Source organism: Bos mutus, chromosome 11, assembly GCF_027580195.1.
Source record: "Bos mutus isolate GX-2022 chromosome 11, NWIPB_WYAK_1.1, whole genome shotgun sequence".
Lineage (NCBI taxonomy): Eukaryota > Metazoa > Chordata > Mammalia > Artiodactyla > Bovidae > Bos > Bos mutus.
The window spans coordinates 65,820,513-65,841,963 of NC_091627.1; the positions used below are offsets into that span (position 1 = coordinate 65,820,513).

The window sequence follows — 21,451 nt, forward strand, 5'->3', positions numbered from 1 at the left end:
CCATGATCTTCGTTTTTTTAATGTTGAGTTTTAAGCCAACTTTTTCACTCTCTTTCACTTTCATGAAGAGGCTCTTTAGTTCCTCTTCGCTTTCTACCTTAAGGGTGGTGTCATCTGCATATCTGAGGTTATTGATATTTCTCCAGGTAATCTTGATTCTAACTTGTGCTTCATCCAGTCCAGCATTTCTCATGATGTACACTGCATATAAATTAAATAAGCAGGGTGACAACATACAGCCTAGACATATTCCTTTCCTAATTTGGAACCAGTCTGTTCTTCCATCACCAGTTCTAACTGTTGCTTCTTGACCTGCATACAGGCTTCTTAGGAGGCCGATAACATGGTGTGGTATTCCCATCTCTTGAAGAATTTTCCAGTTTGTTGTGATCCACACAGATAAAAGCTTTGGTGTAGTCAAAGAAGCAGTAGATGTTTTTCTGGGATTCTCTTGCTTTTTCTATGATCCAATGGATGTTGGCAATTTAATCTCTGGTTCCTCTGCCTTATCTAAATCCAGCTGGAACATCTGGAAGTTCTCCATTCATGTAGGCTTGAAGCTTAGCTTGGTGAATTTTAAGTATTACTTTGCTAGCATGTAAGATGAGTGCAATTGTGTGGTAGTTTGAACATTCTTTGGCATTGCCTTTCTGTGGGATTGGAATGAAAACTGACCTTTTCCAAACCTGTGGCCTTTGCTGTGTTTTCCAAATTTGCTGGCATATTGAATGCAGCACTTTCACAGAATCATCTTTTGGGATTTGAAATAGCTCAACTGGAATTTCATGACTTCCACTATCTTTGTTCGTAGTGATGCTTCCTAAGGCTCACTTGACTTCGCATTCTAGTATGTCTGGCTCTAGGTGAGTGATCACACCAGGATGGTTTTCTGGGTCATGAAGATATTTTTTGTATAGTTTTTTTTGTGTATTCTTGCCACCTCTTCTTAATTATTTTCTGCTTCTGTTAGTTTCATACCGTTTCTGTCCTTTATTGTGTCCATCTTTGCATGAAATACTCCATTGGTATCTCTAATTTTCTCGAAAATATCTCTAGTCTTTCCCATTCTATTTTTTCCTTCTATTTCTTTGCACTGATCCCTTAGGAAGGCTTTCTTCTCTCTCCTTGCTGTTCTTTGGAACTCTGCATTCAGATGGATATATGTTTCCTTTTCTCCTTTGCCTTTCTCTTCTTTTCTCAAAAACCATAATTGAGAACCCAGATCACAAAGAGTCAGACACAACTGAGCGACTGAACAACAATAAAAAGATCACAACTGTTCCCTCAAGTCGTGCCTGCTAAGTCACTTCAGTTGTGTCTGACTCTGTGTGACCCTATGGAGTATACCTTTCCAGGCTCCTCTATCCAAGGGGATTCTCAAGACAAGAATACTGGAGTGGTAATACTGGAGTTGGGATCTTCCCAACCCAGGGATCGAATTCCAGTCTACGTTTCCTGCATTGGCAGAAGGATTCTTTACCACCAGCACCACCTGGGAAGCCCATCCCCTCTCACCCCCTTTTATTTCTCAGCTTCAGTTTTCCAGAATAAAAGTGAGGACTTTGTGAATCTTCTCTTTGTGTGCACTTTTTTTGCCCTCCTTTGGTTTTTCATTGAGTATTTTTTCATGATCTATTGGACATTTGTTTATTTTCTTTAGGAAAATGTCAGTTCAGGACTCTGTCCATTTTCTAATTGGGTTGTTTGTTTTTGTTGTTTTGATGTTGAGTTGTATATGTTCTTTTTGTATTTTGGATGTTAAACCCTTATTGGATGTATTGTTTGCAAATATCTCCTCCCATTCACTAGGTGGCCTAATAAGGTTGCTGATAGTTTCCCCTCACAGTGTAAAAGCTTTTGTTTGATGTAGTCCCATTTGTTTATTTTTGGTTTTGTTTGCCTTGCCCGAAGAGACATATAAAACAAATGTTTCTAAGACCAATATCAAAGAATTTACTGTCTACATTTCCTTCTAGGTGTTATATAGCCTTAGCTCTCACAAGTAAGACTTTAATCCATTTTGAATTTATTTCTGTGCATGGTGTGAAAGAGTAGCACAGTTTGATACTTTCTCATGAAGCTGTCTAGTTTTTCCAACACCATTTTTGAAGAGGGCTGTCTTTTCTCCATCGCATTTTCTTGCCTCCTTTGTCATAGATTAATTGACCATATATGTATGAGTTTATTTCAGGCTCTGCCAACAAAGGTTCATCTAGTCAAGGCTATGGTTTTTCCTGTGGCCATGTATAGATGTGAGAGTTGGACTGTGAAGAAGGCTGAGTGCCGAAGAATTGATGCTTTTGAACTGTGGTGTTGGAGAAGACTCTTGAGAGTCCCTTGGACTGCAAGGAGATCCAACCAGTCCATTCTGAAGGAGATCAGCCCTGGAATTTCTTTGGAAGGAATGATGCTAAAGGTGAAACTCCAGTACTTTGGCCACCTCATGCGAAGAGTTGACTCATTGGAAAAGACTCTGATGCTGGGAGAGAAGGGGACGACAGAGGATGGGATGGCTGGATGGCATCACTGACTCGATGGACGTGAGTCTGAGTGAACTCCGGGAGTTGGTGATGGACAGGGAGGCCTGGCGTGCTGCGATTCATGGGGTCACAAAGAGTCGGACACGACTGAGTGACTGATCTGATCTGATTCTGTTCCATTGATCCATGTGTCTGTTTTCATGCTGGCACTATACTGTTTTGATTACTGTAGCCTTGTAGTATATTTAAAAATCAGGGTGCATTATACTTCCAGATTTGTTATTCTTCCTCAACATTGTTTTGGCTACTCAGGGTCTTTTATGTTCCACACATATTTTAGAATTATTTGTTTTAGTTCTATGAGAAATGCCATTGGTATATTTGATAGAGATTGCATTGAATCTGTAGATTGACACAATCCCAGAGGTCTCTTAAACTATCCTCCTTTTAAAAAATTCTTTTTCCTTTTTTCTGTTCAGCTGGGACAATTTCCACTACCCTATTTTCTAGTTCAGTGATTGTCAAATCCATTCCTTTGTATCATCTAATCTACTGTTGAGTCTTTCTAATGTATTATTTATTTGTTATTGTGTTCCTCTGCTCTGTTTAGTTCTTCTTTATATTTTTGAACTTTTTGCTTATCTTTTCACTGAGTTCATCCATCCTTGATTTATGATTATAAAGATCAATGTTCATCCATTAAGCATATTTATAATCATTCCCTTGGACTTCTTATTGGGTGTATTGCTTATCTTCATTTAGTTCTTCTGAAGTATTGTTTTTTTGTTTTAAACACATTCCTGTCTCTCCTCATTTTACCTGATTTTCTGTGTTTATTTCTCCTGATCTTAGAGAAATGGACTCATGTTGGAGAGGTTTTATGCGGCCCAAAAGCTCACTCCATTTTTACTAGAGGTGTCCCCTGTGCTTCAGAGGTGCCCCATTTGTGTGGGCTGTGTGGCCCCCTTCTCTTGTGGTGGGGCCAAAAACTGTGAGCACAATGGTAAGCAGTGCCAACCTTAAGCCTATCTGGCTGCCAGTGTGCTGCCTTATGTGGTAGCTGCTTGCTTGCTGGTGGGCAGGGATGGGTCTCTGCACAGCTGACATCTTGAACCAGGGGGTCTGAGGACTGACAGTGACTCACTGGTGGATGCATAAGCTTTTGGCACTAACAGGCTAGAGGAAGGACTCCAAAATGGTGCTTGCCAGCATCAGCATCCTTGTGGTAGAACATACTCCCTCAAATGCTCTCACCAGCATCAGTGTCCCCAGGGCAAATCCCAGTTGACTCTTGCCTCTCTGAAAGCCTCTCCAAGATCAGCAAATGTGTCTGATAGGATCCTTTCAAATTACTGCCTTTGTGCAGGAACTTGGAGCCTGTGAGAATCTGTGTCCACCTTTTAAGAGCAGAGTCTCTATTTCCCTACAGTCCTCTGGCACTTCCCTATGCATGCCCTGTTGGCTTTCAATGGCACATGTTTTGGGGTTCCATGTTCTCAGGTCAGGACTCCTGGGCTGAGGAGCTCAATGTGGGACTTGGACCACTTGTTCCTTATAGAGAACTCTGCAGTTGTGATTATCTTCCTATTTATGAGTGATATCTATCGACCCAGGGTATGTGTGTATTAATACATGAGTATATCCCTCTACCTGTCTCACGGTGGTTCCTTATATGTTTAGCTATGGAAATGCTTTTCTGCTAGTTTTCAGGTTGTTCTAGTAGGAAATCGCTCTGTAAATACATGTCATTTTTGTGTGCCCATGGGAGGATATAAACTCAGGGTCTTTCTACTCCATCATCTTTGCCAACAACCTAGAGGGCTCTTCCACATGGCTGCTCTACCCCATTCTTCCTTAATGTTGGCATTTACCAACATTCTTACTATCTTTCTTCAATAATCTCAAATAAACTCTCCCATATTATTCTCACTAATGTCAATGGTTGGCAGCCTACTTCTATATTGATAGGAACTGGGAGAAGAAACATGTGGGACAAAGCTGAAAATTTGGGCAATAAAATAGTGTTAGACCCGAATTAGAATGGTACAAGTACTTAAAGTTCAGTTCAGTTCAGTTGCTCAGTCCTGTCCAACTCTTTGCAACCCCATGAACTGCAGTACGCCAGGCTTCCGTGTCCATCACCAACTCCCTGAGTCCACCCAAACCCATGTCCATTGTGTCAGTGATGCCATCCAGCCATCTCATTCTCTGTCATCCCCTTCTCCTCCGGCCCTCAAACTTTCGCAGCATTGGGGTCTTTTCAAATGAGTCAACTCTCCACATCAGGTGGCCAAAGTACTGCAGTTTCAGCTTCAACATCAGTCCCTGAAATGAACACCCAGGACTGGTCTTCTTTAGGATGCACTGGTTGGATCTCCTTGCAGTCCAAGGGTCTCTCAAGAGTCTTCTCCAACACCACACTTCAAAAGCATCAATTCTTCGGCGCTCAGCTTTCTTCACAGTCCAACTCTCACATCCATACATGACCACTGGGAAAACCATAGCCTTGACTAGACGAACCTTTGTTGGCAAAGTAATGTCTCTGCTTTTGAATATGCTGTCTAGGTTGGTCATAACTTTCCTTCCAAGGAGTAAGCGTCTTTTAATTTCATGGCTGCACTCACCATCTGCAGTGATTTTGGAGCCCCCCAAAATAGTCTGCCACTGTTTCCCCATCTATTTGCCATGAAGTGATAAGACAGGATGTCATGATGTTAGTTTTCTGAATGTTGAGCTTTAAGCCAACTTTTTCACTCTCTTCTTTCACTTTCATCAAGAGGCTTTTTAGTTCTTCACTTTCTGCCATAAGGGTGGTGTCATCTGCATATCTGAGGTTATTGATATTTCTCCCGGCAATCTAGATTCCAGCTTGTGTTTCTTCCAGCCCAGTATTTCTCATGATGTACTCTACAAATAAGTTAAATAAGCAGGGTGACAATATACAGCCTTGACGTACTCCTTTTCCTATTTGGAACCAGTCTGTTGTTCCATGTCCAGTTCTAACTTTTGCTTCCTGACCTGCATACATGTTTCTCAAGAGGCAGGTCAGGTGGTCTGGTATTCACATCTCTTTCAGAATTTTCCACAGTTTATTGTGATCCACACAGTCAAAGGCTCTGGCATGGTCAATAAAGCAGAAATAGATGTTTTTATGGAACTTTCTTGCTTTTTAGATGATTCAGCAGATGTTGGCAATTTGATCTCTGGTTACTCTGCCTTTTCTAAAACCAGCTTGAACATCTGGAAGTTCATGGTTCACATATTGCTGAAGCCTGGCTTGGAGAATTTTGAGCATTACTTTACTAGCACGTGAGATGAGTGCAATTGTGCTGTAGTTTGAGCATTCTTTGGGATTGGAATGAAAACTGAACTTTTGCAGGCCTGTGGCCACTGCTGAGTGTTCCAAATTTGCTGACATATTGAGTGCAGCACTTTCACAGCATAATCTTTTAGGATTTGAAATAGCTCAACTGGAATTCCATCACCTCCACTAGCTTTGTTCGTAGTGATGCTTCCTAAGGCCCACGTGACTTCACATGCCAGGATGTCCAGCTCTAGGTGAGTGGGAGTGATCACACCTTCGTGATTATCTAGGTCGTGAAGATCTTTTTTGTATAGTTCTTCTGTGTATTCTTAATATCTTCTGCTTAAAACTTAAGACAAAATTTTAACTTAAAATTTTAAAGGTTTTTTAAATATTACAGATAAGGTGAAAGTCTCCCCAGGCACCCCCATTCCTTGTCTCCTATCTCTTGCCCCAAAAGTAACCATTGCTAAAAACACACTGTGAGTTTATTTAAACATAAATGGTATAGTAGTAAACATGTTATTCTGGAACTTGTACTTTTCAGTCATGAGAATGTTTTCAGATTTTTTCTATGTTAGGACATATAGTTCTTCCCTAAGAAATAGCATTTAACTACTAACTCTTGCAGCAGAATATATAAGAAGTCACAACCCACTCCATTATTCTTGTCTGGGAAATTCCATGGACAAAGTAACCTGGAGGGCTATAGTCCTTGGGGTTGCAAAGAGTTGGGCACGACTTACCTACTAAGCATGATGTAAAAGAAGTCATGCCTAGACATCTTGAAGAGCCTGAACTTTGGTGAGGGTCTGTGTGAAGTTTGTTAGAGTGATAATTCACTGTCTTTCTGATTTTTAAACATACTGAGTATACCCTGTGAATTTGAGGGTGGCTGTTTTAGACTGGGCTATATGATACCCCACATTCAAGGTAAGAGAAACAAAAGATAGGTGTTGCTAGAGGCATCAGAGGGCAGACACACAAACCATAATCACAGAAAACTAGTCAATCTAATCACACGGACCACAGCCTTGTCTAACTCAATGAAACTAAGCCATGCCGTGTGGGTCCACCCAAGATGGGTGGGTCATGGTGGAGAGGTCTGACAGAATGTGGTTCACTGGAGAAGGGAATGGCAAACCACTTGAGTTTCTTGTCTTGAGAACCCCATGAACAGTATGAAAAGGCAAAAAGATAGGATACTGAAAGAGAAACTCCCCAGGTCAATAGGTGCCCAATATGCTACGGGAGATCAGTGGAAAAATAAATCCAGAAAGAATAAAGGGATGCAGCCAAAGCAAAAACAATATCCAGTTGTGGATGGGACTGGTGATAGAAGCAAGGTCCAATGCTGTAAAGACCAATATTGCATAGGAACCTGGAATGTTAGGTCCATAAATCAAGGCAAATTGAAAGTAGTGAAATAGGAGATGGCAAGAGTGAACGTTGGCATTCTAGGAATCAGCGAACTAAAATGGACTGGAATGGGTGAATTTAACTCAGATGACCATTATATCTACTACTGTGTGCAGGAATCCCTTAGAAGAAATGGAATAGCCATCATGGTCAACAAAAGAGTCCAAAATGCAGTACTTGGATACAGTCTCCAAAACGATAGAATGATCTCTGTTTGTTTCCAAGGCAAATCATTCAATATCGCAGTAATCCAAGTCTATGCCAAACCAGTAAGCTGAAAAAGCTGAAGTTGAACGGTTTTATGAAGACCTACAAGACCTTTTAGAACTAACACCCAAAAAAGATGTCCTTTTCATTATAGGGAACTGGAATGTAAAACTAGGAAATCAAGAAACACCTGGGGTAACAGGCAAATTTGGCCTTGGGTACGGAATGAAGCAGGGCAAAGACTAATAGAGTATTGCCAAAGGAACGCACTGGTCATAGCAAACACCCTCTTCCAACAACACAAGAGAAGACTCTACACATGGACATCACCAGATGGTCAACATCAAAATCAGATTGATTATATTCTTTGCAGCCAAAGATGGAGAAGCCCTATACAGTCAGCAAAAACAAGACCAGGAGCTGACTGTGGCTCAGATCATGAACTCCTTATTGCCAAATTCAGACTTAAATTGAAGAAAGTAGGGAAAACCAGTAGACCATTCAGGTATGACCTAAATGAAATTCCTTATGATTATACAGTGGAAGTGAGAAATAGATTTAAGGGACTAGATCTGATAGACAGAATGCCTGATGAACTATGGATGGAGGTTCTTGACATTGTACAGGAGACAGGAATCAAGACCATCCCTGTGGAAAAGAAATGCAAAATAGCAAAATGGCTCTCTGGGGAGGCCTTACAAATAGCTGTGAAAAGAAGAGAAGAGAAAAGCAAAGGAGAAAAGGAAAGATACATGCATCTGAATGAAGAGCTCCAAAGAATAGCAAGGAGACATAAGAAAGCCTTCCTCAGTGATCAATGCAAACAAATAGAGGAAAGCAACAGAATGGGAAAGACTAGAGATCTCTTCAAGAAAATTAGAGATACCAAGGGAACATTTCATGCAAAGGTGGGCTCGATAAAGGACAGAAATGGTATGGACCTAACAGAAGCAGAAGATATTAAGAAGAGGTGGCAAGAATACACAGAAGAACTGTACAAAAAAGATCTTCATGACCAAGATAATCACGATGGTGTGATCACTGACCTAGAGCCAGACATCCTGGAATGTGAAGTCAAATGGGCCCTAGAAAGCATCACTACGAACAAAGCTAGTGGAGGTGATGGAATTCCAGTTGAGCTATTTCAAATTCTGGAAGATGATCCTGTAAAAGTGCTGCACTCAATATGCCAGCAAATTTGGAAAACTCAGCAGTGGCCACAGGCCTGGAAAAGGTCAGTTTTCATTCCAGTCCCAAAGAAAGGCAATGCCAAAGAATGCTCAAACTACCGCACAAATGCACTCATCTCACACGCTAGTAAAGTAATGCTCAAAATTCTCCAAGCCAGGCTTCAGCAATATGTGAACTTCCAGACGTTCAAGCTGGTTTTAGAGAAGGCAGAGGAACCGGAGACCAAATTGCCAACATCTGCTGGATCATGGAAAAAGGAATCGAGTTCCAGAAAAACATCTACTTCTGCTTTATTGACTATGCCAAAGGCTTTGACTGTGTGGATCACAATAAACTGTGGAAAATTCTGAAAGAGATGGGAATACCAGACCACCTGACCTGCCTCTTGAGAAACCTATATGCAGGTCAGGAAGCAACAGTTAGAACTGGACATGGAACAACAGACTGGTTCCAAATAGGAAAAGGAGCACATCAAGGCTGTATATTGTCACCCTGCTTATTTAACTTATATGCAGAGTACATCATGAGAAACGCTGGGCTGGAGGAAGCACAAGCTGGAATCAAGATTGCTGGGAGAAATATCAATAACCTCAGACAGGCAGATGATACCACCCTTATGGCAGAAAGTGAAGAAGAACTAAAAAGCCTCTTGAAAGTGAAAGAGGAGAGCGAAAAAGTTGGCTTAAAGCTCAACATTCAGAAAACGAAGATCATGGCATCTGGTCACATCACTTCATGGGAAATAGATGGGGAAACAGTGGAAACAGTGTCAGACTTTATTTTTTGGGGCTCCAAAATCACTGCAGATGGTGATTGCAGCCATGAAATTAAAAGATGCTTACTCCTTGGAAGGAAAGTTATGACCAACCTAGATAGCATATTCAAAAGCAGAGACATTACTTTGCCAACAAATGTCTGTCTAGGCAAGGCTATGGTTTTTACAGTGGTCATGTATGGATGTGAAAGTTGGACTGTGAAGAAAGCTGAGCGCCGGAGAATTGATGCTTTTGAACTGTGGTGTTGGAGAAGACTCTTAAGAGTCCTTTGGACTGCAGGGAGATCCTATTCAGTGCATTGTAAAGGAGATCAGTCCTGGGTGTTCTTTGGAAGGACTGATGCAAAAGCTGAAACTCCAATACTTTGGCCACCTTATGCTAAGAGTTGACTCATTGGAAAATACCCTGATGCTGGGAGGGATTGGGGGCAGGAGGAGAAGGGGACAACAGAGGATGAGATGGCTGGATGGCATCACTGACTCGATGGACATGAATTTGGCTGAACTCTGGGAATTGGTGATGGACAGGGAGGGCTGGCGTGCTGCGATTCATGGTGTTGCAATGACTCAGACAAGACTGAGCTACTGAACTGACCTGACCTGAACTTAATAAATAAAATATAATAACTTAGGACAGTACATTTTCTGGACTTCATTTCTCTAATCTGTGAAATGAGGGTGCTGTAGTATAAACTCTCCAAGGCTGCTTTAATGGAAAAACTTTAGTTTCTAATGAACCTGTTGGACAAAATGTTCTTAGGATATTTTCTCACATATGAGGATTGTAGGTAGAAAATGTTATGATTATATTCAGAAGAAATATAGTATTTTTGTAAATCCATTATCAACTATCAAAATTAAATTCCTGAAACCCCACAGCTAGCATGAGTCATTAACAACTTTAGATTAACTTCCTCTGAGTTTCATGATGGGCAGTGCATCTGTGCTGATTTAATAGAAATTTTATTGAATCTAAAATTTAGAACACTGGAATTTAATCATTATACAAGTCACTAAGTTACTATATTAAACAACTTATTTAATATCATTAAATCTCAGTTTACTCTTATACAAAACAGACACTATGATGCTGAAGCTGAAACTCCAGTACTTTGGCCACCTCATGCCAAGAGTTGACTCATTGGAAAAGACTCTGATGCTGGGAGGGATTGGGGGCAGGAGGAGAAGGGGACGACAGAGGATGAGATGGCTGGATGGCATCACTGACTCGATGGACGTGGGTCTGGGTGAACTCCGGGAGTTGGTGATGGACAGGAAGGCCTGGCGTGCTGCGATTCATGGGGTCGCAAAGAGTCGGACACAACTGAGCGACTGAACTGAACTGAAAGAACACTATCACAAAATATGAATATATATGAAAGTCCTTTACACATGCTAGTTTTAGTATAATTTAAATAAATCAGATAAAGTCTATACTATTGCTATGCAGCACTATTATGATTATTATGATATAATAAATGGAAACCAACTTAAATATCTTGTGAAAAGTTCCTTAATTCTTCTGAATTGTCACAAGACTTATTTGTAATCTGCCTATAGGACTGCTGCTGTTGCTGCTGCTGCTGCTAAGTCACTTCAGTCGTGTCTGACTGTGGGACCGCATAGATGGCAGCCCACAGGGCTCCCCGTCCCTGGGATTCTCCAGGTAAGAACACTGGAGTGGGTTGCCATTTCCTTCTCCAATTCGTGAAAGTGAAAAGTGAAAGTCAAGTCGCTCAATCGTGTCTGACTCCTAGTAACCCCATGGACTGCAGCCTACCAGGCGCCTCTGTCCATGGGATTTTCCAGGCAAGATTACTGGAGTGGGTTGCCATTGCCTTCTCCGGCATATAGAACTGCTGGATATTAATTAACATTCTAGTAAATAGTTAATGAACACCAACAATGTACCAAGAAATATAGCAAGTGATTAGTGAAAGCAATAATTTTCATCAATTAAGAAAAGGTTTCTAAAAAGAGGTAGCAGTTCAGAAAGCCTTGAAGGAAGGGGCGAAGTTCCATGGGGAACTGATAGTGGGGGTGGTGGACAAGTTTGAAATACTGGAAACAGCCAATTAAAAAAAAAATTATTTATTTACTTATTTGGCTGCTCTGGGCCTTAGTTGAAGCATGTGGGATCTAGCTCCCTGATCAGAAATCCGGATTGAACCTAACCCTAACCCTGCAATGGGAGGGAGTAGTCTCAGCCACTGGACCATCAGGGAAATCCTTGGTAACAGCAAGTGTTTTAACTCATAAGTCCTTGAAGGCAGTGTCTATACGTGTTTATAATCTTTGTGTTGGTCCTACTGTTTTAACAACCTTCACTTTATGCCCCTCACAAAACTTGTAGCCTGTCATCTTTAATAAACGAATTGCATAACTTGAGTGGAGGCATGCCACGCCTCTGGGGAGATTGTCTAACTTTAGCCTTTGCAACATAGTACCTTGAGGGCTTGTTGTAACACAGATGATTGGGCGTCACTCTCAGAGTTTGGGACTCCCTAGGTCTGAGACAGGAGAAGGCAATGGCACCCCACTCCAGTACTCTAGCCTGGAAAATCCCATTGGATGGAGGAGCCTGGTAGGCTGCAGTCCATGGGGTCGAGAAGAGTCGGACATGACTGAGCGACTTCACTTTCACTTTTCATTTTCATGCATTGGAGAAGGAAATGGCAACCCACTCCAGTGTTCTTGCCCGGAGAATCCCAAGGATGGTGGAGCCTGGTGGGCTGCCATCTATGGGCTCGCACAGAGTCGGACATGACTGAAGCGACTTAGCAGCAGCAGCAACAGGTCTGAGACAGAGGGGTGAGAATTTGCCTTTCTGTAAAGGTGATGTAAAATTTCCCAGGTTATGCGAATGGATCCAGGATCTTTGGAAAGCCACTGCTTTAGAGTAATTTATATTTACATTGCTAACATTCTTGTTTTTCTCTAAGCATCCAGAAAACTTATAATTCTTGTCAAACTAAGAGTCTTGAAAAAGTGTCATCCGATTTTGAGGGCAATCAAAACGTTTGGGTGTGAATCTTACTCATTTTTGCACAACCTGTAGCCTACTGCAATGACGTTTGGCAAATACAAGGGTTCAAAAATACAATATTGAATATGAATTGACTGAATATTGATTGCATTGATTGCAATATTGAATATTGCATTGAATATTGATTGAAATCAAATGTGCAGTAAATATTAAGTTCCTTAATTAATCACCCCTTAGTACAAAAAAAAAAAAAAAAAAAAAGGAATGGATAAGTACCATTCCTGAGTTAGAAATATGTATACCAGAATCCTTGCCTGGAGAATCCCAGGGACAGAGAAGCCTGGCTGGCCACAGTCCATAGGGTCACATAATCTTTGTGTTGGTCCTACTTAAGTGGCACGACTTAAGTGGCTTAGCATGGCACATAGAAAGGGTTGTTAAAGAAAAATTAAATTCGGTTCCTCAAGTCCATTAGCAATTTCCCCTCCTGTTTTGCCTTAGATATTCGCAAGTGTAACGCACCAGGAGCCTGGTGTTGAGCCTTGAGTCTGTATTAATATAAACATCCAACACGGTTCTTGGGACAATCAAAGCTAGTATGATCAGGTTCGGTCAGGTTCAGAAAACAATCTTTCCTCCTGCCTCCCATTGGGTTCAATGCTGCCTCCTGCTGAGCCGAATTTACTCTGGCTGGAGCTGAGCCCAGGCATCCCGACTACCACCGGACCCTGATTTTTGCGCAGGGAAAGCTCGAGACTTCCCGCCAAACGCGCGGATGTACGTCTCTCGGAGCCCAAGGCGCAGGCAAGACTGCGCATGTGCGGGACCAGCGGCCGCCAGTACCCCAACGTTGCCACGGACCGCGAGCTATGGCGGAGACGGAAGCAACCCTGCTGCGCCAGTTTCCGCTCTTTCTGCCCCAGAACCGGTCGAAAACCGTGTATGAAGGCTTCATTTCGGCTCAGGTATTCGCCCGGCTGATGCTCTTTCGTTCGGAGAGCTTTCCTTCGGCGGCGCAGCCCGGGCGGTGGAAGTCTGTGACCTGAAGGGTTAGGGGAATCGGACTTGCGGTTTTTGAGAAGGGTGGCCCGCGAGGGCTCCTCGGAGAGTAGAAGTTTGAGAATTGTGGGCTGTTGCTGGAAATCCGTTCCTCGCCGCCGTTTGCACTCCTGGGCCGGGGTAACCGCCTACAGGAGACGCCAAGAGGTCCGCGCGCGCAGGGAGAGTGGAGCGTTGGGGGCGGGGGGGAAACCGGCTGCGGGCCACGCCCCCTCGTCCCCGCCCCTCTCTGCCCGGCTCCTAAGTTAGCGTTGGTCGCACGTTTCACGTTTTGAAAAAATTGGTCAGTTTTTGCTTGCCGCGATAGTTAACATTCGCCCAGCCCCGCGAAGGTTGGAGGCCATTCAGAGGGGTGTCTGCGCTCTCTCATTGTATTGGTATTTCCTGCAGAAAGAACATTTTTGGGGAGAACCTCATTTTAGCTCTCTGCCAAATCCAGTGTACCAGAGCACATCCAGTTGTGGTATTTTGTAGGAACTCATGCCAACCGCGGAGAAGGCAATGCACCCCACTCCAGTACTCTTGCCTGGAAAATCCCATGGACGGAGGAGCCTGGTAGGCTGCAGTCCATGGGGTCTAGAAGTCAGACCCGACTGAGCGACTTCACTTTCACTTTTCACTTTCATGCATTGGAGAAGGAAATGGCAACCCACTCCAGTGTTCTTGCCTGGAGAATCCCAGGGATGGGGAAGCCTGCTGGGCTGCCGTCTATGGGGTCGCACAGAGTCGGACACGACTAAAGCGACTTAGCAGCAGCAGCAGCAGCATGACAACCGAATTACCTTTGCCGATTCCAGGTGGCCTCTCTTGTAGAGTTTATTACACATAGTAAACACGTGTAGGGCTTTGAAGTTTACAAAGCGCTTTCCAGCTACAATACCTCGCCTAATCCTCAGTCTTTTGAAGCAGAAAAAAAATTTTTTTTTCTCGTTTTATTGTTGAGTAAATCACGGCATGGGGAATTGGGGGGGATTAAGTTACTTGTCCTTGATTGCAACAGACTCCTTTAAACTCAGTATATCTAATGCCACTCGTAGGTTTTCCTCCTCTACTAAGCTACCTTAGGTTAGAATTCTGAGTATCGACTTTGCTTTCTGGACAAATTGGCCCTCTCCCCAACTAGCGCACGTATTTTTTTGAGGATAGGGGCCATGTTCTAGCAATTACCACATGTTTCGAAGTTTCCTCAAAACACAATCAAGAATATTGAGTGAATTATTTAAATTCACATGCTAAATGAAGATTTTACCTATTCCTAAGAATATTAGCTGTAGTTCAGTTCAGTCGCTCAGTCGTGTCCGACTCTTTGCGACCCCAAGATTAAGAAAAGATTATAGACCACACACTTGAACTTCATTTGTTTTCAAATTCATTGTGACCATCACAGAAAGTAGTTTTCATCACGAAAGGTTAAATTTCGTTGTTACTTCTGGAATAAAGTTAATCCACCTTTTCCTTCCCCAGTTGGAAGTATTGGTCTTGAATTACCGAGTTGAAAACTTTCACAACATTTAGAAAAGTTGAAGAGATATTGCTTGTATCTGCTGAAGCTTCTTAGAAAACATGTAGCCATCAGTAGTCAGATTAGATGAAATTTTATTAGGATCCTTGCTTATAGCTACAATTTTCATTTTACTTGGCTTAAGCAGCTTGTTGAACTCCTAACCTGAAGATCTTATTTAACATTGTTTTGGTGAAGCACGGTTTTTCTAAAAATGTTTGTCTTGTGTATAATTTCAAATTTACAGAAAAATAGCAAGGATGTAGGAAAAATTTGTGTATACATGTGAGGAGATTCACTATTTTCTATTTGTGTCATTTGATTTATTCTGAGTCTGTGTATGTGGGTGGGTGTGTACACACATTATTTCCCTGAACAGTTTGAGATTAAGTTGCGGACACAGTGCTCCTGTATTCCTAAATACTTAAGTGTGTATTTCATGACAAGGACACACCCATAACATAGCCTCAGTACCATTATCAAAATCAGGAAATTTTATCATCATATAATACCATTATCTAATCTGGAGTCCAAATTCAGATTTTTTTTACTGTTGCCAGTTATGTTTTTTATACCCCTTCCCAGCCCCTAACCATCTGATGTAAAATGTCACATTATATTTAGTTGTCCTGTCTCTTTAATCTGGAGTAGTTCCTTAGTCTTCCTTTGTTTTCCATGAACTTGACATTTTTGGGGTACAGGCTGGTCATTAGGTAGAATGTCCCTCAATTTAGATTTGACTCTTTTCCTCATCGTTAAATTCAGGTTATGCAGTTCTGACACACATGCCACAGAAAGAATATCGTATCCTTTTTAGGGCGTGGGATGTCAGCAGGTCTCATTATTGATGATGTTATCTCTGATCACAGGTTTAAGGTGGCATCTGCCAGATTTTCCTCTTGTAATTATTAAGGACTTAGAGGAAGCTACTTTGAGACATCAAACTCTTTTCCCTCCCCACCACCTCCATTGTAGCAGCCATTGACTCTTGTTCCAGTCAGTTAATTGATGTTTCCCAATGATGATTTTCTTCTATATTTATTAATTGGCGTTCTGTGATAGAGTGACTTTCCCTTTACCATTTATTTATATCAGGCTTATGGATTTAAAAAGTAATTTATCTAATGGATTATAATCCTTTCTTTCCTATTTGATGTTTAAATTATTCCAGATTTGGCCAGTGAGAGAATATTTTTCTTGATGTGTTTTTAACAATCTGCATTTTCCCCTCATTACCGTTTTAAAGGTATCCTGTAGATGCTAACATGTATGTTTTATTTTTTAGAACTTAATTTTAATTTGTAGTTCCCCTGCACCTGGGAGTTATTTAATAGAAGATCTAAAATTTTTCTCATGGAATTTTTTTTTTCATTTTAATTTGCTATTTCTGGTTTTATTGCATTGTGAATAAACAGTGATGATTGTAAAAATAAGATTTTATTTATTTGTGGGTGATCTGTGTGTGATTAAAAGGTGTTTTCTCTGTTATCAGATTCTTTATCTACCCTTGAGTAAGCTTTGGTAGTTTGTTTCCTTTGAAGATTTTCATCTAGATTTTTGAATTTATTGGTTTAAAAGTTTATGATATTTTCTTATTATCCTTTTAATGGCTTTGGGATCTGTAATGATGCTCCCTATTTTGGTTGCCTTTTGCTGTATATGACTGTTCCACACCTTAGTGCTTTAAAATAACAGACATTAAATTATCTCACCTTTTCTGTGGATAAGGAATTTTTGTGGATCAATGACTCAGCTGGATGACAGAGAAGGCTATGGCACCCTACTCCAGTACTCTTGCCTGGAAAATCCCATGGACGGAGGAGCCTGGTAGGCTGCGGTCCATGGGGTCTCGAAGAGTCAGACACGACTGAGCTACCTCACTTTCAGTTTTCACTTTCATTCATTGGAGAAGGAAATGGCACCCCACTCCAGTGTTCTTGCCTGGAGAATCCTAGGGGTGGGGGAGCCTAGTGGGCTGCCATCTACGGGGTTGCACAGAGTTGGACATGGCTGAAGTGACTTAGCAGCAGCAGCAGCTGGATGATCTTGGATCAGTGTTTCTCCTGAGATTGCAGTGAGGATGTTGGCCAGGATGTCTGTTATCTAAAAACTTGACTAGAGCTAGAAAATTTTGCTGCCAAGTTTGTTTATTCACACAGCTATAGATTCAGTTCAGTTCAGTGCAGTCGCTCAGTCGTGTCCGACTCTTTGCGACTCCATGAATCGTAGCATGCCAGGCCTCCCTGTCCATCACCAACTCCCGGAGTTCACCCACACTCATGTCCATCCAGTCAGTGATGCCATGCAGCCATCTCATCCTCTGTCATCCCCTTTTCCTCCTGCCTCCAATCCCTCCCAGCATCAGAGTTTTTTCCAATGAGCCAACTCTTTGCATGAAGTGGCCAAAATATTGGAGTTTCAGCTTTAGCATCATTCCTTCCAAAGAACACGAGGACTGATCTCCTTCAGAATGGACTGGTTGGATCTCCTTGCAGTCCAAGGGACTCTCAAGTCTTCTTTAGCACCATAATTCAAAAGCATCAATTCTTCGGCGCTCAGCTTTCTTCACAGTCCAACTTTCACATCCATACATGTGGATGTATGAAAAAACCATAGCCTTGACTAGTTATAGATTAGAGGCCTCAGTTTTTTACTGCTATTGATAGAGGCCTCAGTTCCTCACATGTGGACCTCTCATAGTGTTGTTTGACTGTCATCACAACAGGGCAGCTGTCTTCCCCCTGAGTGACTGATAGAGAAGTTAAGCAGAAAGCTGCACCTTGCTTTTTCTCTCCCAGCCTCTAAAGTTACACATTTATTTCTGTTTTATTCTGTTTGTTAGAAGCAAGGTCTCAAATCTGATTCATATTAAAAGGAGATGAGGCACCAATGCTTTAAGGTAGAAGTGGCAAAGAAATTATGAATATACTATATAGATAGCTCTCATGTCCATTCCTGATATTGGTATTTTGTGTGTGTCTCTCTTCTTTTTCCTGATGGATTTGGATATCTGTAAGTCTTACTGATTTCTTCAGAGAACCTTCTTTGATTTTTTATTTTTCTCTGATATTTTCTGTTTCTGTTTCGTTGATTCCTGATCTTAAATTTCCTAATTTGTTTAGGTGGAAGATTAGGTCTTTGATAATGAGACCTTTTTCTTTTGTAGTGTAGATACAATATTATTTATATAATATGAATTCTGTTAAATTTAATAATAATTGGATCGCACTTTATGGTGTAGAATATGGTTTATTTTGGTAAATATTCTGTGTATACTTGGAAAGATGTATATTATGCTGCTGTTGGGTAGAGTGTTCTATAAATGTCAGGTCAGATTGGTTCATAATGCTATTCAAGTTTTGTATATCCTTACTGAGTTTCTGTAGTTGCTCAGTTAATAAAAGAGGGCATTGAAATTTCCAACTGCATTCAGTTTGTTTAGTTGCTCAGTCTTGTCCAACTCTTTGCAACCCATGAAGCACAGCACGCCAGGTCTCCCTGTCCATCAGCAGCTCCCTGAATTTACCCAAACTCATGTCCATCGAGTTGGTGATGCCATCCAGCCATCTCATCCTCTGTCATCCCCTTCTCCTCCTGCCCTCAATCCTTCCCAGCATCAGAGTCTTTTTAAATTACTCAGCTCTTCACATTAGGTGGCCAAAGGAGTTTAAGCTTCAACATCAGTCCTTCCAGTGAACACCCAGGACTGATCTCCTTTAGGATGGACTGGTTGGATCTCCTTGCAGTGCAGGGGACTCTCAAGAGTCGTCTCCAACACCACAGTTCAAAAGCATCAGTTCCTTGGCCCTCAGCTTGCTTTATAGAGCAACTCTCAAATCCATACATGACTACTGGAAAAACCATAGCCTTGACTAGATGGACCTTTGTTGACAAAGTGATGTCTCTGCTTTTTAATATGCTGTCTAGGTTGGTTCCTTCCAAGGAGTAGGCGTCTTTTAATTTCATGGCTGCAGTCACCATCTGCAGTGATCTTGGAGCTCCCCAAAATAAAGTCTGCCACTGTTTCCATTGTTTCCCCATCTATTTGCCATGAAGTGATGGCACTGAATGCTATGATCTTACTTTTCTGAATGTTGAGCTTTAAGCCAACTTTTTCATTCTCCTCTTTCACTTTTATCAAGAGGCCCTTTAGTTCTTCTTCACTTTCTGCCATAAGAGTGGTGTCATCTGCATATCTGAGGTTATTGATATTTCTCCTGACAATCTTGATTCCAGTTTGTGCTTCCTCCAGCTCAGCATTTCACATGATGTACTCTGTATATAAGTTAAATAAGCAGAATGACAATATATAGCCTTGACTTACTCCTTTTCCTGTTTGAAACAGTCTTTTGTTCCATGTCCACTTTTAGCTATTGCTTCTTGACCTGCATTCACATTTCTCAGGAGGCAGGTCAGATGATCTGGTATTCCCATCTCTTTCAGAATTTTCCACAGGTTCTTGTGATCCACACAGTCAAAGGCTTTGGCATAGTCAATAAAGCAAAAATAGATTTTTTCTGGAACTCTCTTGCTTCTTTGATGATCCAGCAGATGTTGGCAATTTGATCTCTGGTTCCTCTGCCTTTTCTAAAACCAACTTGAACATCTGGAAGTTCACATTTCGCGTACTGTTGAAGCCTGGCTTGGAGAATTTTGAGCATCACTTTACTAGCGTGTGAGATGAGTGCAATTGTGTGCTAGTTTGAGCATTCTTTGGCATTGCTCTTTGGGATTGGAATGAAAACTGACCTTTTCCAGTCCTGTGGCCACTGCTGAGTTTTCCAAATGTGCTAACATATTGAGTGAAGCCCTTTCACACAGTCATCTTTTAGGACTTGAAATAGCTCAACTGGAATTCCATCACCTCCACTAGCTTTGTTCATAGTGATGCTTTCTGAGGCCCACTTGACTTCACATTCTGGGATGTCTTGCTCTAGGTGAGTAATCACACAATGGTGATTATCTGGGTCATGAAAATCTTTTTTGTATAGTTCTTCTGTGTATTCTTGCCACCTCTTCTTAATATCTTCTGCTTCTGTTAGGTCCATACCATTTCTGTCTTTTATTGAGCCCATTTTTGCATGAAATGTTCCCTTGGTATCTCTAATTTTCTTAAAGAGATCTCTAGTCTTTCCCATTCTATTGTTTTCCTCTATTTCTTTGCATTGCTTGATGAGAAAGGCTTTTTTATCTCTCCTTGCTATTCTTTGGAACTCTGCATTCAAATGGGTATATCTTTCCTTTTCTCTTTTGCTTTTTGCTTCTCCTCTTTTCACAGCTATTTGTAAGTACTTCTCAGACAGCCATTTTGTTTTTTTGCATTTATTTTTTTGGGGGATGGTCTTGAGCCCTGTTTCCTGTACAATGTCACGAACCTATGTCCATAGTTCATCAGGTACTCTGTCTATTGGATCTAGTCCCTTAAATCTATTTCTCACTTCCTATTAGGGATTTGATTTAGCGCATACCTGAGTGGTCTAGTTGTTTTCCCTACTTTCTTCAATTTAAGTCTGAATTTGGCAATAAGCAGTTCATGATCTGAGCCACAGTCAGCTCCCGGTCTTGTTTTTGGTGACTGTATAAAGATTCTGCATCTTTGGCTGCAAAGAATCTAATCAGTCTGATTTCGGTTTTGGCTATCTGGTGATGTCCACGTGTAGAGTCGTCTTTTGTGTTGTCCTTCCAATGAATATTTAGAACTGATTTCCTTTAGGATGGACTGGTTGGATATCCTTGCAGTCCAAGAGACTCTCAAGAGTCTTCTCCAAGACCATAGTTCAAAAGCATCAATTCTTCAGCCACCAGCTTTCTTTATAGTCCAATTCTCACATTCACACATGACTACTGGAAAAACCATAGCTTTGACTAGGTGGACCTTTGTCGGCAACGTAATGTCTCTGCTTTTTAATATGTTGTCTAGATTTGTCATAGGTTTTCTTCCAAGGAGCAGGTGTCTTTTAATTTCATGGCTGCAGTCACCAAGTGCAGTGATTTTGAAGCCCCCCAAAATAAAGTCTCTCACTGTTTCCAATGTTTCCCCATTTATTTGCCATGAAGGCTTCTCTGAGCTGATAATTTCTTAGACCTTTCTTGTCTTTGATGACTCTGACTCCTTTATGATTATGAAATGACCCTTTGAAGAATTCTAGTCAAGTTTATTGTAGGACACACTGCTCTACTAGGATTTGCCTTTTTTTTCTCGTGATTAGGCTTTATGGGTTTTTGAGAGAAACGTCGCGAAGTTTAGATACCATTTCATCACATCATATTAGGGGTACATATTGTCAACATGATTTATGACTGTTGATGTTGACTTTGATCACTTGGCTGAAGTTGTGTTTGTAGGTTTCTCTACTGGGAAGTCACTTTTTTCCCACCCTTCCCATACTGTATTCTTTGGAAGAAGTCACTAAGAGCAGCCCTTACACCTGTGGTGGATTCATGTTGATGTATGGCAAAACCAATATAATATTGTAAAATAATTAGCCTCCAATTAAAACAAATAAATTAAAAAGAAAAAAGAAAAAAA

At 41.4% G+C, this 21,451-nt stretch overlaps 1 protein-coding gene across 4 annotated transcripts in view; it reads left to right on the plus strand.

Moving 5' to 3' along the window:
• Positions 1 to 12,039: 12,039 nt before the first annotated feature.
• The window catches only part of FANCL (FA complementation group L), a 95,486-nt gene continuing 86,074 nt past the window's right edge, over positions 12,040 to 21,451 (plus strand). For 2 of the 4 annotated variants that reach the window (XM_070379537.1, XM_070379536.1), the window contains exon 1: positions 12,040 to 13,327. In XM_070379537.1, the coding sequence (XP_070235638.1) occupies positions 13,232 to 13,327 (96 nt within the window). In that variant the 5' untranslated portion in view covers positions 12,040 to 13,231. The remainder of the gene's footprint in view (positions 13,328 to 21,451) is intronic. The other 2 variants (XM_005888704.2, XM_070379538.1) reach the window with 2 other exon arrangements.